This window comes from Strix aluco, chromosome 10, assembly GCF_031877795.1.
Source record: "Strix aluco isolate bStrAlu1 chromosome 10, bStrAlu1.hap1, whole genome shotgun sequence".
In the NCBI taxonomy this organism is placed as follows: domain Eukaryota; kingdom Metazoa; phylum Chordata; class Aves; order Strigiformes; family Strigidae; genus Strix; species Strix aluco.
In genome coordinates, this window is record NC_133940.1 from 20,761,603 (window position 1) to 20,787,150 (window position 25,548).

Below are 25,548 nucleotides of genomic sequence, written 5' to 3' on the forward strand. Positions count from 1 at the left end.
GGATCCAACATGAAATCATACAATGAAAAAGACAAGCAGTACAAAGCAAAGGAAGACTGTGAGCATTGTTGCAAATCATAACAGTTTTGGAAGAAAAATACTGAAGTCATGGAAAGGGAAATCCAAACTAAAAGCACAGAAGGGTTAAAAACTGCAGTCTCTTACGTTGCACTTCTTGTCCTCAGTTTGCTTAATACTAATCGTTTTAATGTGCAAAAACTGGCACGTGTATGACAGAGGTGAATGCTGAAGTCAGTCAAAGTATGAAAAGTTTTTGACACAGCTCTTCAGAGCTACAGTCTCTAGATTCCAGAAAAGGCTGTTCTGACATAATAAACAGAAGACTTGCAAGTCAAAGCAAATGGTTATCGTCAGGCATCATCTGCACACACAAATTCCCATGGACAGCACCCATCATCCTCCCATACAGGAAAGATGCTGAAGCAGAATATAATTTCCACTGTTGGCAACAGCTGCTAAAAAGGAAAGTTTCAGAATTGCTAACTCAAAGGGAAAAACATGTTAGAAAAGTTGCTAGTCTTCAGCTTTAGGAAGAGTTCCTAGAAGAGAGGTTATTTGTAACCTAGTGGGGAATACACAGACCAAAACAGACTGAAGTGAGAACAGGTTTCTTCCTTCATTTGCATGCACAAAGTTTAGGCTAGCAGCAGGAACAGAGAAGTTGCTTTTAAACTGAATAATGAAAGAGAGCTTAAAAAGCAAAGGTGAGATTTAACTAAGAAGTGAACATATCAGTGACATTTTTACTGTATCTTACATTTAAGCCTACCAGCTTTCAAATATGTCTCTCTCTCAAGCAGAGAGACATTTTGCTCTCTACTTATGGTGCCATTTAGCAAAGTCAAAGTCCTTCTTACAGGATTTCTTTTTTGTCCAAAGGGAGAAATTCAATCTTTACCATTTACAATTTTATCTTTACCACTAAGCAACTAAAAAAGCCATTAAAAAAGCCTAAAAATTTAAGAACCAAGGAAACTAGTGAATGTAAGTCTATCCAAACTTTACTATGAATGGCTTTAAAAAAAATATTCAGCTTTATGAAACAACCACCTGTTTTTTCTTCCTTTTTCACTTTTTCTAGTTCTGGAGAGGATTGGGGTTTACTACTCATTCTATTCAAAGATGTGCTCCTCTTCTTTTCTGTTCCTCCTAGAGACCAAGCGTAAGGAAGATTATTTTTAACAAGATATTTATATGTATGATTTTCTAAACTGCCATTCCCATGCTTTGGTTTTGCCAGTCAGCTAAAACCACTGACCTATCATTATGAAGCACTATTTTCTCATGAGCTAAATGGTTTGGCTACCATTTGTCTACTCTCCCCCCACCCTTCCACTTTTCAGGCTGGTTTACAGACAGTTACCCAGTATCTGGCACTGCAATGTGCATAATGATATTTATGCCACAGCGCATAGACTACATGCACAGCAGTGAAAGCCTGAGTAAAAACATTTATAATGAAACTGGGACATGGTTTAAAGTCAACTTCAAATATCCCATTTACTGCCTCCCAACTCTCAAAACAAACTGGTTTCTAGCACCTTTCTGTTCCACCTGTGAACCTTTGAGTGCAGACTGCTGAGAATGTAGAGGAACTTTGTTATTCAGTCTGTTTAATGAGGCACTTCTCTTTGTGGTACCTGGAAGTGAAAGCGCATGGATTAATTATGCTGAAAAGCCTAGAAGTCCCCTCCAACACCTGCCCCACTTTCCTAAGATACAGAAGAGTAATTAAGCCAATTTATAGTATGAATACTTCAGAAGCAGGAAAATTGGATCAGGGAAGAATTACTCTATATAAAGGATTATTTCTTATATTCCTATATGTTACTGATCATAGCAGTAGGATGCCAGTCTCAACAGACTTCTTGTTTGACCTACCGAGGCCATCCTTGTAAGCCTTTTAAAATAAATAAATTATTTTAAAAGGCCATTGCTCACATTCTGTATGAGTAAGAGCGAGCTCAGAATTAACACAGAACACAGCTGATGAAATACTCCACTGATCCAGGGACAGGCATCTTCCTCCCCTTTCCGCATTCTGCTCCTCCACCTTCCCAGGCACATACGCACAGCAGAAGCAATCTGGTTAGTTCTGCGACTGTATTTTCTGTCATCTGAATTTAGACATCTTTTACCAAACAGCCATTTCTTCCTGAGTGCCAGACCAAGAGCACAGAACCGCTCTAACTTGCTGTAGTGATCTAAACCTGTCAGTTGACCTTTACACCCTGACTATGTGGATCAGTTGGAGTCCTGTCCAAATTTCTTGTATTTCACGCCACCTGAGAATTTCTCCTCCAAAGCAAACAAGGATTCATAAAGGATTTCAAGGTGGAACAGTAAATTTGAGAGCAATCCCAATTAGTTGATAATTAGTGACCTCGTTTGTTAGTGGTTTAATTTGTACTTTGCAGCCCTGTTTCTGACTCATACTCAGAGCTGAACCCTGCAGACACATTATATATAAATATCATTTTAAATCACAAGCAGTCTCCAGTGACTCAGAGCCCCTGCAGCTATGTCAGTATAGATATATTCACTGATTCCCCTACCAGGCACACAGTGTATGAGTACAAGCTTTTCTGCTGCATCACCTTCCAACATGAACCAGCAAAATCAGTTAGCTGTGTCCATGTTAGGCATTCTTCTAGCACAGCTCATTTGATCAAAGGCTGCAGATTGACAGAACACTGCAGCATAGACCTAGTTGAACCTGTTTTCCTATTAAACGGGTCTTAGCTTATTAATGCTTTTCATCATTTTGGAAAAAAAAACCCAAAACATTCAGGATACAGGCAGGCTCCTATGAAACACTGAGAAGATTCCCCACAAGGAAATCTCAAGATGATATGTGCTCATGCAAATAATCTTTATTTTTATGAACAAGATTAGGACAATTTCTTCTGTTTCATAATTAGTTGTTTGGGTTTTTTTGTATTTGGAGAAGGCAGATTGCCATGATTTACAGAAAGTATTGGGATGGGGCAGAGGGGAGGAGGCAGAAAGGAGACTCACATGTACAGGTTTACCAGAAAGTGGGAAAAACAGAGCTCCACCTCATTCTCTACATCTCTGCATCTTAAGACTAGTTGCGTCGTGCACATTTTAAACATGACACGCTGCAGTCAGGAGCTTCATCCACTCCAAAGTTGCAATTCAAAATGAGACTGTAAGCCACAGAAATTGGTAGACAATCTCTAGAGTGCACACACTCTTAGAAACTCTTAAAAAAATAAAATTAAAGAAATAGTTGGCTTCCAGGCCATTTTTATTCCTTGGTAGTCATTGGCACAGTAAGTAGTCCAGAATGGTTGCAAGCAGTGGCGTGCACTAACAGTTTAAGAAATGCATAATTTGAGCATCAGTATCAAGATTACACTAATTTATTGGGCTAGGAAACAGTGTCAGAGCTGCACACTATGGCTACAGTCATGCTAGAACTTCAGGTCAAAACAAAACAATCTCTTCCCACCCAAAAACCTCCCACAGGTGTCAGAGTTTTTCATGCATCTTTCTCTATTTGCTTAATATTAAAAAGAAAGTGTGTATCTATAGAGTACAGGACTGGCACAACAGAAAGATGTCAAAACTAAGTTGATTTTTCCCTTCCCACAGGCAATCAAAGGACTGAAGCTGTCTAACAAAACAAGGCAAACTTTATTTTTGTACTATTTCTATTTTGCTGAAATTTTAGGGTGTGATTTAAGGCATGCAAACCCATAATGATGTGAAATGATTTGTGAATCAATCATCCACCAAGATTTGACTTTAGTAAAAGAATTACAGAAATAAAAAATAAAAAACCAGCAATTTTTACCGTTACTCTTCTCCTCTAACAGAGATCACATCAACTGGGCCAAAGCCCTGAACGGTCAAGCTGGATTAACAAATTGCATGAAATGCATTTGAGATCAAAATATTAAGTGAGTTACACAGCAAGGGAGGAAGAGGAGTCTCATTCCACCTCCTGTCTCCTCCCCAAATAAGTTAAGCAGCACACCTGCTACCAGCAGACACACAAACACTTACTTCGATCAGAAGCATTTAAAAGCGCTGCAGACGATGACAACCGTTTATTCATGACAGCTTCTGTCTGTTTGAGGTTTGCTGTGGAGGTGGACCGCTTGCTGGCTGTGTAAAGAAGAGCTCACTTTAGAATTCATCTTCATACCTGAGGAATAACCTTTCACACACTGCTGCGAGCTAACTTTTGAAGTATTACATCCTGAAAGGTATTTCCAGTTTTGCTTAATGAGAAACAGAAGTAATTTTTTTTTCTTTGAACAGACTTGATACAATTAGCACCAGTTGTAACGTGCACAGAAGAGGCATTTAGTTTAGTGGAGTCATGCCAAGATTTTATGCATATGTATGCAAACAAGTAATTTTTAAATCCTGTGCTCCTAATATGTAAAGACAAAAGCTGCTGAGGTTGTGTGTTGTTACCAGACTGGTAAGACAGAGACAGTAACAACAAAACTTGAAAAACAATAATTTCTTTCTTTGTTCCTTCCACATAGGTATGTCAAAACAGTTTTACAATCACTAGTTAACAAAACCAAAACAAAACAGATGCTTTTGGAGAGATAAAAGCAAGTCCTGAGGAAGGCAAGAAAGCATCCCTATTTCTGATTACTTCCCAATGGTTGCTGTAACTATTTTAGAAATTTCCAGTTTTTCTCTAAAAGCTAGTCCTTAAGTTCATGTTTCCTATCAATTTGGCAACTCTTCAGAAAAAAACTGCCACAAGAGGCATTAAGTATTTTTTTTGTATGTGTATACACACAGACATATGGACACACATAAAAATCACATCTCACATGGCAAAATTTCAAGTTTACTATGAGCCAGATAAATACCTGCTTTTTCATTTCAAATAATGTACTTTCAGGATGAACACTACCCCAGAGTGTGAAAGCCTTGGAAAAGCATGTACTTGTTGCTATGGAAACCCAAGAAGCAGAAGAGAATAATGCACACAAAGGAGTGCAGACTAGCATAATAAACATAAGAAATCCTATACATCAAACACAAGTAATTGATTTTGCTGGCATATTGGACAGCAAAGGTGATTAATGTGAACTCATTAGTGCATAAGTACCAAAGGAAAAAGCAGCACTACTCACCACAGAGGCAGCATCTTTTCCCTTTGGCCATGGGTGCTATAGCAGCTCCTTATAGCAAGAGCCAGGACATAAGGGTTCCTATAGACAGTCCTACCTCTGCACCGTACTTCTGACACGGGTACCCAACCCAAGCCTCCTGAGCCAGCGACTCTCGCAAAACCATGTCAAGTGAAAAGCAGATTTTGTAGCTGAAGCTACAGAAGTGGGAAGCTCTTGTCACAGTGAACAAGAGCAAAGTCCCCACAGGGTAAGAGGGAGAAAGGGGGATCTACTGAATCTAGTTAAGAAATTAAGATCTGAGCTCAGCAGATACTTTCCCAATGTAAAAAAAAGGAAGAAAAAAAAAAAAAAGGCATTTTATGAATGAAACCTGAGTACTGGGATAACTAAAACAGTCTTGAGAGGTTTTATATATGAAAATCGAAAAACTCATCAATTGTGTATCTGGGTGTTTTCGAAGGTAAAGAGTACCCTCTAGTGTCTGCTCTTAAAAAGAAAGCCTGGCTCCTTGCACGAGTGTGCAAGTCTAAGGCCTCCAAACATGGAGATGCTTCACACAAATTTCTCTTGGTTCAAATTAGGACTTCAGCAGTTGCATGAAATCTGAGATTTGGTCTATCACCTACTGAGACACAGAGGGCAAAAAATTAAACTCTTGCCTTGAGAAAAATTACCCTGAACAAAGTAATTATTTTCCAGCAAGTTTACAAGTTCTGGAGGTGGGCTGTGCTCTTTAGTAAAGAGACAAGGGACAAAACTTCTACTAGAAGACTCAAAAGAAAAACATACAGGCTAAATAATATGACTGTTCAGACAAAAAAAAAAAAAATCAGTTTCTATTTTTCAGGAGAACAGACAGCAGTGGTGAGGGCATGAGCTAATATTTGAGTTTTCTTTTTCCAGAAATGTTTAGTTTGTATTAACTGTCCAAGATCTTAAGAAGACAATGCTTTTTTGACCAATACATTTGTAAATATATGATCAGATGGCCTCAACTTTTTCCCTACCTCATCCACAGGACAGCTCCTGCAAACTTTAAAGCTTTGGACAATTCACTAGGAGAAAAAGCTTTAGAAGACAGAAAGGATAGTCTTGAGTAAATTAGGCTGGTTACATAGATATTTACAAAGTAACTTTTGAAAAAATACCTCAAATATCTTTTGTATTTTGGGAAGAAAGCTAGAATACTTACATCAAGGGATTTGAAATGGAAGAAGCATACAGCACAAATCTCATGTGATACCAAACATCTGTATTTTTGGAACGGGGAAAGCAAACTGTAGCAGCAAAGCCAAAGAAAGCGTATGACTGCCATGCAGCAAGGCTTGCAATTGGGTAAGGAGCTGGGAAACACGGTATCTTAAGAAAATTGTTACGAGAGAGCGCAACTCTCAATCCTAGCTTCTTACCAAGTTTCACTGAGAGAGGGTGCTGCAGCACTCTCTATCTGGGCTTGGATAAAATTAGGCTAAATAAATTAAGATTATCTGTCTCTCACTTCCTTCCAAATTTCTACTAGGACAAGAAAGCTCTTTATTTAGAAAGGAGAGACTCCGGCAGCCCAATTTCTATTCTAATAGCATGTCTCCACTACAGATGCACCTGAACATCTAGTTTTGCTTAGCAGTCATCGCTAAACCTCCTTCATTTACAAGGACTCTGTCATCAAGGATGCTTTATTACACAGCCTTGCCATTTCTCTTGGCAGACCACACCCTGCATGTTTCATTTTAGCACTGACAGCAATATCATTAATGTTAACATTTGACTCTGGGGCTTTCATCAATTTTTAAATTTCAGGCCATTAGTGAGGTACTTGGTACAGTCTCAGTGAATCACATTCTGTATATACATACTCCTCTACATACTGCACATTACCTCTATCACCCACAAACGCTGTTTTACCAGTCAATGTTCCTAAATATTACTGTTGACACAGCCAGTTCACCAAAGAACATGTCTTATTCTATATTTTTCTGCACAGCAATATAATAGACAAGAAAGGATTTAGTCCTAAAATAACGTAAAGAGTATTTTAAATCTGTTCCCCCAATAATTTTCATTTTAAGAAACGGAGACTTTAGTCCCAAATCTGCCATAGAAACTGATGGTGGAAAAATAATATTATATTGAAACTTGCTCTAGATGTGCTGTTACACAAGGTGCACTACTCAGACACAATGATGTAATGTAGCAGAGCTTGTATGGTGTCATTTTTCAGAGTAAAAAAAAAAAAAAAAGGTAATTGTTGTCTTTCCAGCAATTATGCAAATATAAGGTGAAAGGGACTAAATAAGGATATTTTAGAAAGTACACCATTTGGATAGATTTTAAATAACAATTAAGTGAGGAGCTCCCAGAAATATAAAAAGCTAAGAACGATCCTGAAACGGGAATAAATACAAGAAGCGTCAATTCAATCATGATTCCACATTATCCAGCCCAGGTAAGACAGCTGTATGTTTGAAACCTCAACATAAAATCAAACAGAAATTTAAACCAGTGTGGATGCACAAGTGTCTTAGTCAAACGCTGCACTGTTTACCTCCACAGTCAATTTTTTCAAAATTGGTGCCAAATTATCCAAATTGATCTACTGTAGCTGAACTTATCTGCTCCTCCTCTTGCTACTATACATGCATAAGGTACAGCTTAAGCACCTATTATTACATCAGGAGCATGTTTGGTGAAAGACACTATTTTTAATGTGCTTCAGCAGCACTGAAGATCTTCCTCCATGATCAAAAGGACAGACAAGACTCATTTTCTCATATAAATCAGGAGAGAGCAAGTAACCTTATGTTTGTTATAAAGTTTAGCTTTAAAATTAGATAAGGTAGAAAAGAATGGGAGAGAAAAAAAAATAGTGCTTTCCTAAACATGTAAGGCAAATGTGATTTCCTAGTTTCAAGGTTAAATGACATTTGGTGATGTGGAATACAGTAATTGGATTTATATATGTATCCAAGGAACACATGTTAAACAGGTAAACCAATCCAGTCAAACTGGCTAATTTTGGAGAAAATTAGGGATTCATGCTGTGCACAGAAAGGCAATAGAGAAGTTAAATAAAATACACATGCTTCTGCTGTGTTGCCAGAATAAGCCACAGTAGTTAAATCATACTCAGTCAGACTTTCATTGCATTTTCAAGTCTCATATTGTCAGCGTTACAAGACAGCTGCATTGAATTAGTAATGCTGTGAGCATGCACAGATATTCAGAATTCAGATTTAGCTGGGTCTCAGCTGAGAGCTATCATCTTCAACCAGCTACAAGAAACAATTTTACTTATTAAACATATAGCCTTGACAAATGTAACAGTGATACAAAGCATTTCTATGAATGGCTCAATCTGTGCACTGAAAAGTGCCAGAAATCCAACGAAAACACATTTAATATATAGAATTATGTTTAGATAATTGGATAGATCTGATTTTGCAAAACCCTTCATGGAAAAAAATATCAAACTGCACAAAGGACCCATTCCCTTTCACAAAGTTTCAGCAAAATATCATTTGATTTTGCAAATGTTACTTCAATTGCTGGTAAAACAAAGCAAAAAGAAAACAAACCAAACCCTACCATGTACTTTTTGCAAATTAGGAAACAATGGAAGGGTTTGAAATTGCCCTTAAAAAAAGAAAAAAAAGCTTAGACTACTGAACTAATTTAAATTCAAATAAATGCCACTAAGAATTTATCTTCTCCTCCCCCATGCTGTATCCAGTCATCTTTAAAACCCTAAACGCACATATCCTTACCCTGAAAATTCCCTCAGGATGCCATGACTTAAGCTGTAGTTTAATTAGCTGGGAGGGATAGTTAAAAACATAGGGGGCTGCTTTCTACTTAGGGATCACATTTGTTGCACAGCTGGCCAAGATCCAGGAAAAGATCTATAAGATGGTTTTCCTTAGTTTCAGAGACACAAGAACTCAAGTTTAAAAGGTTAGTAGTGAGTGTAAAGCAACAGAAAAAGAACATTTTGGAAATCAATACCACCAGTTCCACCTTCATCTGTGGTCTGTTGTTCTGTAGAAGAAGAAGGTTTGTAAGCTAAATCACAAGGTCAAATAGCAAACAATGCAAGTTAACCAAAAAATGGGGAAGCTGGATATCATAATGATAATTTATATCAAAGTGCTTTCAAACATGTTATAAACACTTAAAAGTCAACACTCAAGCTGACAGAAGACGACACTACTAAAACACACTCAGTACAATTTCACCAATTCAGAAGATAGCCTGAATTAAAGCATTTTCTTGTTTTATTTTATTCCTGAACAATAACTTATGTTAAGTTACTTATTGGAGGGGTCTTCCAATTAGGCAGTGCATGAAAAGATCCCCTCCACTGCAATCCTGATTTGCTGGCCTGATTTCAGAATCTTTACAAGAAGAAACAGTTAATTGTGTGAAACAGGAAACAATCTGCGCTCAATTTAAAGACTGTTAAAATGCACCGTCTACTCTAGAATAGAGCCTGTTCTCAGAGAAGCTTGGACACTGCCCACTGCATCTCCTTACCCGTTACTGGTCCTTCAAATAATCACTTAGCATTGTGTTTAAAACATTTTAGATGTAGTATTACAGTACACCAGGGTTTTTTTTCCTGTTTATCATCAGTCTTAGCACACCATTACATGTATTGCATTTGAAGGAGTCAGAATTATTTTAACATTACATGTTACAATTCCCCTTATCTGATGGTTGGGAGCTGGCAATGCAATGCTGCCAGGTGTTGTATTTCCCATGTGGCTTCTCTCCAGCTCTTCCCAAAGTCAAAAATAGCTCTAAGTCTGAGCAGCATTTCAGGACAAGTACAGATATGATTCTTTCCCCAAGAGCTACCCGTAGATCCTGTTTGTAAGATCCAAGATAGGAAAGGATGGCAAGGTCCCTATGAATACTGCTGCACTTGCCAGTGTTCACAACAATATTCCATGACTTTAGCCATGCTGGAAAAGGTGCTATTTACCTGTTTTGCTCTCTGAATCTGGAGTTACAGATCCTCCCCATGACCATCTCTTCTGTCGTGTTTCCAGTCGCTGATTCCGTTCCAAGGTACGATGCATAACTGCTTCATATCGTTCCTATCATCAAACAACATCTCTGTGAAGCTTATAACTATAAAGCACAGCTATGCTAAAAGACAAAATACAGATTTTTTTTTTTTTCCTCAGTATGATTTAAAATCTGTTCTACCTATACTGCCTGATAACAAGCTTTTGCTACAAAAACTATCATGCAAAGGATGGTAAGGGTAATTAATGGTTTCAAAACACTGCAAACATGATTAGGTTGAGCTAAAGCACAGATAATCTATTCTACTCTTTATTAAAATAGCCACCAAACAGATTTCCTATTCAGTAAATGGCACTACTTATTTTCTAAATAGGGATGAACCCCAAACTAAGCAAAAATAATTGCTTACCCTTTAAACTATTCTGAAGTTATTTCTAAAAGGCAATAAAAATTCGCCATTATAAAATACCAAGTATAAGGTTATTTTTATTTGCAGAGAACTACACAAAGGCTAACTCAAGTCTTAACAGATACTGGTATTAATAGAGATACGATGAAACCACAAGATATGAAGACAAAACTGCAAAAAAGACCAACCAACTCCAGACCACTGCTGACAGGACAAAGAGGACTGAAAGAAGCTTTTGATTCAGTCTCCAGGACTAGTAACTGCTAATGGGGAAACTTTAGCTCTTGTCCATAAAGATGGACTGTAACCATGCTAGACTGTTTCTCCTCAGCCAGGTTTCTATACATGTGTCAACAACAGATTTCTCTTCTGGAATAGTCATATCCCAAGTGATCTTTTGAAGCAGTATTTACTGCTGATACAGTGCAGTAAGATGCCAAGGGGATTCATTATCCAAACATTTCTCCCTCCTGAGGACACAAGACTTTCACCTTATTTCAACAACATTTCACAACACAAACTAAAAAAGTCACAGTGTATTAACAGACAAAGTAAACTTGGAAGGAAGGGAGGATGGATTCCATTCACTGACAAAAGAGAAAATTAAAAGTTTTTGTTTGAAATACAAAGCTTAGCTTCCCCTCTGTTAAAGAAACCTGAACTGGAGTTTACCCAAGGTGCCAAAGTACCCAGACATTATGTAATCTGTAGATGATATTTCCATGGAGGTATCTGCATTGCGGTAATTCTTCAGAGTCACAGTTAAAGACACAGGCTTCACTTTACAGACAACAAAAAATCAGTTAGCAGCTCAAGGTGCCAACACAGTAAGTTGCACAGCTGTACAGAATAATTGAGTAACTGTGAGAAGACAAGGTATCTCAATCCTAGCCACAGCTAGTTGTCTTCAAGACTCTCTTCTCAGGCAGAGAACTGCATCTTTTTCCACAGTATTTGCTGTTCTGCTGCTGCTTCTACTTTATCTAAGGAAGATGATTAACTAAGTGAGATTTGGCTGAGGTACCAAACAATAATGTTGGAGACTATGCATTTTGGATGCATTTCTATCTACTAAATTTACAATTGTAGATAGTATCTTGCTGGCAAATATTGCCCTAAGATAGCTTAGCTTCTTTGAAAGTGATTATTTTCTAATGTCAGAGTACCAAAGTCAAGATGTGTTCTCACTTTCTGGTTGAAAGCATGGTTTACAGGTCAAGTGCACACTATTTTCCCACCTGATGGATTCTTCATGTATAACTCTATGTACAAGGTCATCTTCCTCCAGGGACCAAGTAAAAGACAAGGTTAACACCAATCAAACACTCACTGGCTAGACCTTGTCTTCCTTGATTATTCACCCTGGTGGCCACTTAAAACATATCCACCATCCTCAAAATTACATGAATAAAAGGTAGTATGGGCTTAGGAGTACACCTCTTGAAGCATAAGGGATGCTAGTTGCTTAAAGTAGTTGCTTAAAGGGATGATACTGCACTGGACTGCGGTTAAGGCCCACCCAAACATTTCTGCTTGTTCTCCAGCAATGTAAACTATTCTATGAAGTTCAAATGGAGTATCAATCTGAACACACCCAGAAGCCAATTACAGATAACTGAACGCCAGTGTCAAATACTGCCAGTCAAAAAGGGTAAAAAAAGATGTATTGCTAGAACAATGTAACAATGGCTGGACTCCAAGGGAACAGCCAGTCAGGCATACAGGCTCTTCATCAATGACCCACAGCAAGTTCTTACAACCAGCTTATGAAAGCATACGTGCGTGTCATGCCTTTACTGCTGACACCCTGGAAATGAACCCTTTCAGAACTTGCATCACATTTAATATGCAGACCTACTCTTCAAAAGGTATGGCATAGCTTTATGTATTTATTTCTACTTTCAGCTTCTATCAATTTGCAACGAGCTCTGCAACTCACACACTGCTCTACTGGCCCACGTGCAGTCAAAGCAAAGGCAGAGTCAAGTAAGAACAGTCAATACACAGTTCAAAACAGCAAATGGTACCTACACATATTATCAATTGCTCTATGTATAGTAACAAATTGTAATTTAGAACTGAAAGAATGTGAGCCTTAGGCCACAGTGGGGCTCCCAGGAAGCAAGACACAGAATTAGGTCGAAGACCTGTCACCCACACTGATTTACAAACAGAATCTACAAAGTGCACCGAAAGGAATCTAGAAATCTAAGAATATGGGTGGAGTTTTTGCTCATGTGAAAAATAACTAGTGGCCAAACAGCAGCCACAGCTCCTGACGTCCTGAGTGCCTCAGGTATAGCTAAAGGTAGGCCCGGAACAGGGAATGAGGACATGTGTCTATACAGCCCACTGGACAGATGGGGAAATTTTTTAATGTTCTAAAATATTCACTAGTTCCGTAACTTTCTGTTTCACACCTCTTCAGAGCATGGTAATGTAGGAAAACAATGTAGGAGTTTCTTTAAAACTATAGAACTTTGACAGTAGTACCTTCTCCTCCTCTATTTTTTGTTTTCTCTTTTCTTCTACTGCTGCCCTCCGTTGTTCCTCTTTCTGCTTCTGTTCTTTTAGCTTTCGCTGCCTTTCTTCTAACTGTTTTTCATACTGGAGTTTTGCTTTTCTCTCCTTTTCAAGGATTTGTGTCTCTTTGGCAGCTGCAAATTTTTAAGAAAAAATGAAAATCAAACTTAACTATTTATTGATATTACAATGCAACCTACAGGCAAGAGACTATCAAGCAAAATATCACCACTTAAAGCTAAAACAAGAGTAGCTTGCAGAGCTGGATGACACTGCACATGTTGATGGAGTCATTAATTCTGTCCCCAGGTTAGGCTGGAATCAGAACCTTTCCTGCCATTAGACTTTACTGTCTAGACAGGAATGTCAGGATATGCATATACCCTCTGTTAAGCATATACTTTTTTTGACATCATAATAGTGAAGTATTTATAAGTAAGTAGTAAATTGAGTATCAAAAGGCAGAATTTGCTATGTTGCGATTTTAATTTTTTTTAGAACAAGATATAATGAAAAGATTTAAAGCACCAAGTGACAAGATGGGAAAACCCCACAGTTACTGCACCCAAGTTCAAAATAGTTATGTCACGTTGCTATTCTCCACAGCCTCCACCTAGGAACAGCTGTGTGCAGTTTAACAGGAAGCTTCAAGTCCTGTGACAAAAAGCTAGTGGTTGAATACACAGTGGAAGTATTTTCCACAGCTCAACAGATAAAATGAACTGAGAGACCAGATAATTATACCAACAATGCACAAGCAGTATCTACATATAAGGGCCCCCAAATACTTCTGAATTTATATGCATCCTAGTCCTATCCTCTCTCCACATTAGGATAACACAATCATTCCCATTGCTGTGTGTCTTTGCTTTTACGTTAACAAACATAGAGGCCAGAGAGACACCACTCTGCACAAGCTGGGAGGCCAAGAACCAGGACTGCAGGGCATACTGTGACCCTTTCTTCTCTTGCTGCACACACATGCACTGATTCACATCACAAACAGCATAAAGCTGGGCAAGAGTTTTATGCTCTTCTCTAGGTTTCAGATTCTTTGCTAAGATAAAGCGCATACTGCTGACACTTCAATCCAGGAGTCATTTCAGTGTGCTAGGAAACAAGGGAAGCAGTGTTCAAGGCAATCAAGTCATTCAACTAGCTCAACCTTTTTTGGTTTTCTCTGAACCAGTGTTCCCCAAACCTCAGTCTTGAGGGCTACAGGAAGTAGTTCTAAGCTAAAAGTTTTACTTTCTGAAGTGTTTTTGTTAAGGCTTTCAATAAGTAATAGGCTGAATTTGCTTGGTGGTCACTAAGAAATGGAAGGTCAGAAGTGACATACAGCCTCAAGAAGCTAAAAATCTCTGGAATGTTTTCCTCTCAAATCTAATACTTCTCCATTCAGATTCACAAATGGTCACTGATGCAAGACCAAGAGCAGACCCTGTCTCTTATTCCCAGCAAGCTGAAAAAAGTGACTGAAGAAGAAATAAGAGGGTAAGTTATTAATAACAAACATTTTAGGAAATTATATTTTAAATGAAACATGAAAATACCATGTTGTTTTTCCCGCTCTTCCCTACGCTCCCTGGCCAGCCTTTGTCTTTCTTCTGTTCTTAGAGTGGAACCATCTATCACTGTCAAAAGAAAAATAGAAGACACATAATTGTCAGTTATTTAGAACATTCAAATTTAAATAAAAAAGTTGGAAGTCTTTACTATCAAAAGGATAACAAACCTTCCTGAGATACACATACCACCAAAGCACTGCACACTCTATAGAGATTAAAGATGTCGTCTGAAAAATTCATAGGAAGCCAAATACCCTTTTTCCTCTTTCCATTCTCTCACAACCACCAATCCACTATTTTTAATAGGTGCAGCAGAAAGCAGACACAATATTAAAAGGCCCAATGCATACAGTCAAAAGAAAGCCTGAGCAGAAGTCAGATTCTTGAGAAGATACCCTTATTCCAAACTCAGCTCTGATCCTCATTCTTATACGTATTAATTCCTATGATCAAGAATTACAGAAATCTAGAAAAGCTCGATCTGAGAACAGGTAGTTCACCATTGTCATGACAAATTCAAAGTGCTGTAGAATAGCTAGTTTGCAGGCTAAGCAGAACTAAGACTGCTTAAGTCTTTGCAGGTATAAAAACTTGAATTTCAGCAAGAAGTGAACCGCTAACCTGGGCAGAGCACAAAAAAAAAATCATTTAGCTTTGTTGTTATGCCCTGTTGAAAAGATAGGCAACTTCACCAACTGAACTCTGAGCCAGTCAAGAACAAAAGTCTGTCATCAAAATCAGACCTTCAGTGAATCTATGAACCATCTACCAGGTGCTTTATGCTCTGAAGCCTCCTGAAGAAAGAGCATCAAACTTCTTTTTAAAAGATGTTTTATTCATTCCCTACTAACTCTCCCTTGTGAACCCAGTACTTCATTAAGAACAATGACCAATAATTATACCTGGTTTAGTTGCTGTCTTTATGTTTATTGAGGTCTGGACTGCAATAGGGCTAACACCACTTTGGCTTCTTCTTTCTTCTGCTATGGCTTGGGCTGCAGCAACTGTGAAAAAGAATAATTTCATATTAAGAAAAGCTCTACAACCAAAACTCATGAAATAAATATCTAAAATAAATACATAAAATTCTTTTTGAGGTTGTGGATACTTTTATTAAATAACTAACTTGGGACTACTCAACTTGTAAGAAGAAAAAAACTTGTTGAATGAGACTTCAGACCTGGCACAGCTTTTCTTTGGAAAAACAATTAGGAAACCTTGTGTTTTAAAATGTGTAGCAAACCACTATAGAGTTTTAAAACAAAAAAAAAAAATCAAACTTATTAAATAACTTTTCTAAGAAGAAAAACAATATTTAGCAAAGTTCTAAGTCTGACTTACATGTGTATTTGTGGGCTGAACACATATATGTAATAGTCGATTAGCACTGGTGGAATCATATTCTGACAAGACCGAAGCAGGGAAAGGTTTATGAAGACCTTTCATTATTTCGTGACATGAAACAGAAAGTGGACTAGCTGCATAAACAATTAAGGGATGCTTACAATGTACTTCTAAAACTGGATCTTCCAAAATAATTTTAAATTATAAATTAAGACTCGAAAACTGTAATTTGAGCATTTGTGCAGAGACCCATTCACCTTATTCAAGTCTCACCAAGGTGAGCAGAGTGAACTGCAGGGCTATGACTCCTGGTTAATCATACAGAAATGAAATGCTAGCAATATTAATTTCATCAAATAACGAAACCCATTAAGATGTCAGGGAGACTAATTTACTGTATCACTTTCCACAGATTTTCTTTATTTTGGTATCAACTTTCACTTTAACTAATCACCTTTCAGGCTGTGAAGGTGAAGCATTACAGAGAAATCAGGCAGGGCAGCCTGTAAGACAGCATTACCCCATTTTCCTGCACAGCTTTGAACAGGAGTGTCCTTACAGCAGTGACACCTTGTTCTCACCTTGGCTGACAGATACAGGGAGATCAACTTGGTTCTTACAGAAAAGCCCGACTTAGGGGGAAGCAACAGAATACACCACGCAATCAACCAAACATGAGAAAGCAGAAGTTGATGCCTGTTTTAAACAGAAAAGGCAATCCACAAAAGTAACACATAACGTGCTGTGATTTCAACCATAACATGAAGGGCGAATCGTAGAATTTGGTGTTACATTTAAAAAAAAAAAAAAAAAAGACGACAGCTTTGCCAATGATCTCAGGCTTCCCTTTAATATAGTGCAGAATGCAAAGGAGGAAGGAAGAGTCTCCCTCTTCTCCATGCATTGCCATGACAACTAGTTGTGTCATGGTAATAACCCTCCCTAAGGCTGTGCCCAAGAACAATCACCTCAAAGTGTTTAATCCGATGTGATGTCAGTGATAAATGCTGATTACAATACTTATTCAGCAACTCTAAATTGTCACCCGCAGCTGTTGCCATGTCTTGAATTAATTTTTCATTGCAGCACCAAACAAAAGTCTTCCTCAGTTCCATCCCATACATCTCTGAGGCTCTTTTCAAATAAGTCAGAGACCAGATATACTGCGACACGGTAAGATTACCAATTGGCAAAGAGAACAGCTAAAAAAGGACTCACTGTAATTTCACTATGTAGACCAAAAGTCAGTCAAAAAGCTGATTTTGTACACTGTAGCACATCACATGGATGGGAATCTAGCCCAAAAATTGACCAAGTGGAGAACAACAAAATTATACATTCTCAACACAATTAGATGTGAAAACAGCCTGAGGAAAAACAGCCTACTGCAGGTTTTTCTGAGAGCAAAAATATACAGCCAGGGCATTTACATCCAACAACACCATTGTAGATCACAAAGGCTTCTTCAAATACCATTTAAAGTCAAGACAAATACAGAAACATTTGTTGCATCTTTCCTTTGCTCTCCATCAGCAAGGGAGGAGACAGAAGGTGTACAGGCAGACTGAGCCAATTCAGCCCAGCCCAGCCGGGAAACAAACCCAGCAGAATAAATTCACCCTACACCTACACCAGGTTTAGTTAAGACCAACACTGGAATTCTGCCTCAACTCTCAAAGTTTAAACATTCAAATTTCTGTAACAAAGTTATGGTAAGAAGCAAGCTGCAATTTAAACAGGTACAGTATTAATCTTATTTTACTTGCAGAAGTATTTTATTATTAGAAATCTCACTGAACAAGCCAGTCATAATGGATGTAGGGGATTATGTTTTAATTATTCATTTAAAAAATAAACAAACACTTGAATAAAGTTCATGATTAGAACTCATTTAAAATGTGTCATATCTGCAAAGCAATTAGTTCATCTTAATTAAGGTTGCAAAAAATTACTGGAGGATCTATAGAATAGGAAAGTGGGTTACAGAAACAGTACAGCTTGCAAAGGACGCAGAGGTGAAAAAAGTCTAGAAATACTTAGCCAAAGGATTTTGTATGTCAGGGTTTTTTTGTATGTCAGTTAAAATATTTATGTTCACTGCTTCAATGCTTCATTATTTCCATAGAAACAACATGCTTACAAATTTGAAAGTAGTAGATTTAAAGGCAGTAGGACTGCACCTTCATGCTACAGAGAAGCAATCCATTTAACAAAAAGTTAGAATTAAAAGTGAACTGGGGATTTGAACAAAAAAAATTATTAAAAGGGGAACATACATAACATTAGATGCACCCCCAAGATGTGTGAGCTCAATTTCACCAAGTCTCAGGTCAACAGACAGGTTTTACAACCCTTGTCAATTTTATGGTAAATTTACAGTATGAAACTGTGATTTTCAAAATCCACATTCTACTACAGTAAGAGAAAATGAATTGCATAATGTTGAACTTTGTAACCTTTAAAAAAATACAGATTTTATTTTTCTTTAATAAGATAACTCTTAATTTTTAATACATTTAAGTATTCTTTGGCACAGATGCCTAGTTTTTTTGCCTAGTTTTCCGTAAGGAATGCAGCAGTCTGCTATGGAGCAAAGCTTCACTGAAAAGAATTTTACACGAATGTGTAAATGTAACTACCTTTGTAAAATAAGCCTAATACTTCTGTAATTAATCAGGATACTCGAGTATGGTAAACCAGTTTACAACCATTTCACTACAACCTGTGCCATATGCTGTATATTACTGGGGGGTGCCTTCATGAACATATTCAGCAAACTTCCTGGAGAAGAAAAACTCTCTTAGAGACAAATTAAATCTTATTTCTATTCTGAGCTTCCCCTCCCACAGTAGTCATTAAAGTCTTTCACAACTATAATTTGTGATCAGCATAATGTGTGTGCTTATTTTACTGTAGACAACCTCTAAATACTTCAGCTAAAATTAATAAAAGTACAAGCCACACATGTGGCCAATAGTAAGTTGTATTTATGCATAATAATATAGGGCTGTTAGGTAATTTGGGAAGTTTTCCTTCTGTACCCTCATCACCGTTTAGCACTATGTGTCTGGCCAAGTGTATCATGGATAAACCAAACCAACAGAAGCACCAGGAACTGGCCGCTGCTGAAGGCAACATGCCAGATGAAACCAGCTCTCCCAATTTCACCTTCCAGCTCACGACCGTGCTAACTGCACAGGTATGGTGGTGCCTCCCTTGCACCGAGCATGACGATACTTCCCTTTGCCGATCAGGTTTCCAATATGCCCTGAAGAGACCGGTGCTAAAAATAAAACTTTATTTCTATTTTAATCCTTGCACTGAGTTAATACCCTTGGCCCTTGCCAAGACTGTCAAAGGACCCACACAGTTGCTGTTCTTAGTAAACCTCATTAGGGAGTGAACCAGCCCCATCCCTTTACCTCGTGAGGTTTAGGGCTTCCATCCCATCGCCTCTCCCAGTATCTGTGACCCGGCTGGACACTACCCCGCTCACTCTTCCCGTGCTGAACCAGAAAGGATAGCAGAACATGCTGACTTTCACAGCAATCCTCTGGTTCTTATGATTTAATGACTCATTATGCAGAGCAAACAAACAAAAAAATCCATGACTAAGCCTTTGAAACAAAAGTTAGGAGGTCTCCTGAATGTTAAGCATTGCTACAAATCTAAGCATTTTCATAAAAGTTTAAAGCAGGTAACAAGAAGTCAATAAGCAATCCATAAACCAAAAGTGAACTTTCCAGCAAAATATCCCTGATTTTATAGCAAACTGTGTCAAATCTGCAAGATGTCATTTTTGTCTTGCTCTACTACAGGCAGCTACTGTTCGTCTAGCAGATTGTAACCTTTTTCAGTAACACTGTTCAGATCCTTTTTCTTTTAATAATTTTTGTACGTGCTTTCAGGAAAGACAAGTGAAGTCAGCATTCAAGTTTGAGATTTCTGCACGGTCTTTTAAGCTGATTTCCACTAATTAATTAACACATTTAAGACATGGATGCAAGCTCATATGTTAGATGCTTGAAAAATTGGGTATTGGTTTTACATCATTACTCCTTGTTTAAAGGACGCCAGAAGGATGAACCCTCACACAAACAGGTGGACACCACAGAAAGTTTCTAATGATGAACAGAAAAGCCCTCTCTGTACACGTTCCTCTTTCTCTGCTTTCCCACTTCTGTCTTTTCCTGTTGATCCTCACATCCCATCTTTGGGCTGCAAGGACTGACAGGCTCCACAACCAAATACGTGAGCCTCCCAGTAGGCACCTTCTGACGGACCAGCTGGAAGGCAGATGGTTCTCCTGTTTTGTCTGGGCAGTCACCAGATGGGAAGCACACAGATCTCCAGAAAGCAGTGCACACTCTCTCAGCTTCAGCAGGCCAGAAGAGCTTCCTGTTGTCTTACCCTTATTTCAGACTCTATTTTCACACTTTCATTCTATATTTATTCCCTGCATGGGATACCTATTTTATTACCTTTATGTGTTTTCCTCCCCTTAAGCCCATTTCTGTAGCTAATTCTGTACAACAATCTGGTTTTCTTCCCAATGTTCAAGGCAGTTTAGGATGATTTCTTCAGTTCATCACAAGTATCAATCCCACTGGAAAACTTTTGACACAAGCATTCCTTTATAGTATATGAATTAGCAGCTCCACAAGTAAGTATTTAAGACACGTTTCCAAGAATGTAACTTTTTACTTATCCTTAAACATCCACACTCAGATTAAGAGCTGGAAACATTAAAAAAACCCCACATAATTAACAAAACACTACTTATTTCTTGTAAGTAAACCTACAAAGATATGGCTGAAGCAATCTTAAAGACATGTTGCTGTATTTTTTCAGCCTAGGGCATGACCAGAGAGGCACCAGGAAGGTTGCTAGTTAATTCGTGGCTTGAGCTTCCCTAAGGGAAGCATATAATCTAAACCAAACTTGAATGTAATACAAGCGCAGATCAAGGAATCAAAATTTGTCCTTAAAAGAATTGGCAGCCATCCCAAAAACTTTCTAGTCAGAGATGCTATAGCACTGGCCGACAGCCACATTGGGCAAGCACCATCCTTAGTCCAAACGCTGCTGTTACGCACTGTGAACATATCTCCTATGGAGTCTTCCTGATTCCTGCTGTCACTCGTATTCTCTTATTTTTAACCTTGCTCACACTGCTCAGACAAGAGTTATGCTTTTCTCTACTTCATGGGAAAAGCAACTGCCAGCACAACACTCAAAGGGGACAAAGAGATGTCAGCAACTCTGGCAGAAGTCATCATAAGGTTGGTAAGAAGCACTCTGGTACTGTGCACACAGGGCTGACACACTAAACCCACTCCCTTTGCTAGAAAAGGCTCCCAGCTTCACCATTTGGGGTTCTTTAGGACATGTTATTATTTACCACTTGAAAGAAATTAAACTGAACCACAGCAGATACTCTCCTCTCACCCACTGGCTTTCTGCTGCCTTTGTTTTCCCCTTTGCCACACTCTTCTTCCCCCAGCTTCTTCCTCACCTTCCCAAAGAAATGTGAAAAGGCTTTGCATTCTCCACGATCCACTTGTCACTTTTTTTTTTAAAAGAACACAATCTTTTACCATCTCTTTTGATATGATTTGTACAAAAAGACCCCCAATGGGGACATTTCTCTACTTCACACATTCCCAACTCTCTGCAAGCTTTAATACAACTGAGATAATTTCCCTGTTCTACCTGGCATTAGTTATTAATCTGTTTATTGCATAGTGCTTACCAAGCTTATCTGCACAATGACCTCTCTTCAGAGCTGATGCTTCCTGCAGAAAGGATATACAAGCCTTACAGTCCCAATTGTGTTCTTTAGCAAACAGCCATGCATTGCTCTCTTGTCTTTGCTGTCTAGAAGCACAGTCTTCGTAAGACACAGCCACAGGGAAGACAGAGTTTTGGGAAGGTTGGAATGCTCATTATGTTTCTCAGTGAAAGAGCAAGGCACTAAAGTATTTGTACTTTCTGTAAAATTCTCCACCAGAATACATTAAGGCTGCATTTTAGATGCAAAAAGAGTATTTCTGCATGGTTTCTGTGGGTTGGCAACTACAAACTCTTCTTATCAACTGCAAAACAAACAGAAATTACTTTCACCTACCTTGAGTGATTTCTTTTAAAGATATATTAGACACTGTCTGCAATGCTGATGCAATAAACTATGACTAAAAGTCCCTTGTGAACCTTCCAAAGTGTAACAGAAATCAGTATCTACCTGGTCCTGCACAGTAGAAATTCCAAAGTGTCCTAATACATGGGACTAAAATGAAAGCAGCTTATATAATAAATATGCCCTTACATAATTTCTAGTGGATTCATTGTGAAATTTAGTAGCTATGTGACATAAGTTAAATATTTATATGTAAGTGTATACAGGTTAAACACTCCAAACCTGACAGAATTAGACACAGGTTTAACAGCTACAGAAGGATGCAAAAGGTAAAATGGTGGAGTTTTAAACACAGAGTGGAAGATTATTAGTACCTGCTCTTCTGTAGAGATCATTTTCTTTCTTTAATAACACTTTCCGATGCCTCAGGCTCCTGAAGTACATTAGAAAAAAGTTTTTTAACATGTTTTGTCCCTCACATTGGATTGGCTTAACAGGTGTCAGAGCAGTTTAGTTCCCACCATAATTCTAGCTCAAGTGTTGGCAAAAGCTAGACAGACAGAAAATAGCTATCACTGCTTTACTCCTCCAACTCTGGAGGCTGCCTTCACCTGACTCCTGCTCACACTCCTGCAAAAAGTAACTTCAAGACAAACTTCTGCTCTCTTCTTCTCTTTCACATCTGTCTTCCCTGTCGTATTATTTATTTCTTTTATATTGCACTATCCCTAACACTGGATATTGGCTAATTTCTATCCCCTACTTCCCCCTTTCCAGAGCAGTCTGGTTTCTTTTGCTTCCTCGAAGCATGTTCTTGTAAATGCTTTTGTCCTCTTGTTTGCAGGCTGGCTATTGTTTAATACACCCAGCCCAAACAATGCCAGCAAAGAACACAGCCTAGCACTACAAGTCACAACTAACTTGAGACAAACCCTGTGAAAACACCATTTTGAGCTTTCTTTAGATGGAAGAATAATAGCTGTTTTACATGATGGCAGTGAAAACTACTGCTTTTGCCTTTTAAACTTAATGAATTTCTTATGGCAACTTTAGAGGTCATGCAAACACCGTCTCTGCTTCAGAAGAAGAGGGACTGTGTTGGCATTTACCTCCAAGAGACCAGCCTCCAGACTCAGATCAAATCACTCAATACAGCTGTGCACCAGAACACTGCTCTAAGACACTGACAGGTCTGCAGCGTGTTTAATGCTGTCTAAAACAGAACACAGTGGTGCAAAACGTAAGAGGAATTAAACTGCAAGTTTTCTTAGAACTGTATGCTTAACCTAACTAATTAAAAAATGAAAGCTCTGAGGCATTCCACTACAAGTAATGTAAGACCCCGGCAAATCACAAATCAGTCCCTGCCCCAAAGAGCTTAAAGAATGGGTTAAGTGAAAAATGACAAACAGGTGTAAAAAAACCTAAGCAGGATAAAAGGGCAAAAGAGACCAATAAAGAGACTATATTTTTGCTTCATTCACTACCTAGTGGCAGAAAGTCTTCCAGACAAATCTGAAAGTGAGTAAGGTGACACTTGCTGATCTGGTCTGGAGATGACCATCCTTGGTTTTGAATGTCCAGAACCCAACTTGTCTATCATTTATCCACACCGTGCTGCAAAAATATGTTCCTTAAAGAAATTCTCTTGGCAAAACTAAGTAGAGAATAAACTTTCAAATGAATAAATGTGTTCTATTGAATTATGTTCTTTAAGTATAAAGATCTCTACAGGATTTCTCTACTCTTGTAGCCAATCCCTCTCGGACTTGGGAGAGGAATTTTAACACTTGGAAGCTTTAAAACACTTGCCCGGAGAAGGCAATTCATAGGCCACTACAGTATCTTTGCTCCCTCACAATATTCAGGTCAGTACATTTAAACAGCAGAGGGTGTCTGTAAATTAAGAGCCAGTTAAGTACTCATAAGACAGTATATTAGAAGTTCCCTGGGAATTATGAAGCCAAAACACACTACGAGGAAAGACAGAGGTATGCTGAGCATGGCTAGTGGTAACTGTTTTCTTCAAAGGCAACTTCAGCTGTGGATTCTTCACCTAGAAAGCAGAAGTTCCAAACTGACTGAAAATAAAAATAATTTAGAAGAAAACAAATGTCAAGCAACTAGGCCAGGCTTCTTAAAAGCAAATGCTTGCATCCATTTATGTACACTGTGAACACACAGGCATATATAGGGTGGATGGCTGAGGCATTATGCAGGGCAGCTGAGGCTTCTCTTTCAAACGAAAACACTTTGAGTAACATTTGATTTTTCTTCCGTGAATCCCACACTCCAAACAAGTTAATCACCAGAATCTAGAACAGTTTTAATTACTGGACAGACTTATGCAAACACATCGAAAGCATATCATCAATTAAGAATTACCTGGTTGTAAGCTATGCAATTGAAAACTAAATGGTGCTAGTTTATTTGTGGCAGACCAGGAATTCGAAATCCCGTTTGTTTTTAAAACATCACAAGTCATCTGATAGGTCATATTCACAGAAGTCATTAAAACTGCATGCTCAGAATTTAATTTGTCAGGGTATCCTTTCACAACAGGACTGCAAGCATCTCCAATTATTTAATCAAGTTTAAAGACAGACAGGAGCATTTGAGACCCCAGAGTATTTCTTCCATTTATCTCATAGTTATCCAGTGCTTTTCTTCTTAACTCTCTTATCACTTTTAAGAACTGATAATTAATAATAGCATATCAGTACTTTAAATATTTCTACCTGTTTTCTTTTTGAAAACCACAAGTGTATAAAGCAGCAGCAGTCCTTAATTCTAGTCACATTGTAAGGCTATGTACAGTTAGGGATAGTACAAGCCACAGTATCTCTGGGCTGTCACCGTTAAGAGTTATGATCCTTGCAAGTCATGTTTGTTTAATACTTCCATCTGAATTAGAGCATGGAATCCAAATTTATCTTGTGTAACTTTAACACATGAAGAAATATGTAGAGAATGGAGCATTCTGTATAAGAAATTTTAAAAAATATGTTGTATAGGCACATGGTTTTGATTTTTATTTTTTTTTTGCTTTGCAGCAAGGAGGATAACTTTCTTGAATGCATTTGGAAAAATCTCAAGAATTTAAAGTTTTAAATTAAAATAAAACCTTTTTCATAAACCATTTACAACTGGAAGTAATCTTCAAATGTTAAGCATCTAATACATAGCATACATCTTTATGGATCAGCATGAAATTATCCCTACTCTGTACTATTGCATTTCCATGAACAAGAAGAAAATGAAATTAAGGCTCATAGCCATTACAATTACATTAAGTTCTCAGCCTGACTTGGGAATGTTCTCGCTCACCACTGGGATCTATGTGAAATCCAATTTCTGTGCAGTTCTTTGCATTCATCACCTCGGCACTCT

General features: G+C 38.1%; 1 protein-coding gene across 2 annotated transcripts in view; it reads right to left on the minus strand.

Moving 5' to 3' along the window:
* Positions 1–25,548, minus strand: part of MAP7D3 (MAP7 domain containing 3) — a 46,742-nt gene that overhangs the window by 16,989 nt on the left and 4,205 nt on the right. Inside the window, exons 2-11 of one of the 2 annotated variants that reach the window (XM_074834722.1) lie at positions 22,533–22,591; positions 21,775–21,817; positions 15,581–15,682; positions 14,664–14,744; positions 13,081–13,244; positions 10,132–10,246; positions 9,153–9,185; positions 4,054–4,155; positions 1,563–1,661; positions 1,072–1,170 (exon numbers count right to left, since the gene is read on the minus strand). In XM_074834722.1, the coding sequence (XP_074690823.1) occupies positions 1,072–1,170; positions 1,563–1,661; positions 4,054–4,155; positions 9,153–9,185; positions 10,132–10,246; positions 13,081–13,244; positions 14,664–14,744; positions 15,581–15,682; positions 21,775–21,817; positions 22,533–22,553 (859 nt within the window). In that variant the 5' untranslated portion in view covers positions 22,554–22,591. The remainder of the gene's footprint in view (positions 1–1,071; positions 1,171–1,562; positions 1,662–4,053; positions 4,156–9,152; positions 9,186–10,131; positions 10,247–13,080; positions 13,245–14,663; positions 14,745–15,580; positions 15,683–21,774; positions 21,818–22,532; positions 22,592–25,548) is intronic. The other variant, XM_074834721.1, reaches the window with a different exon arrangement.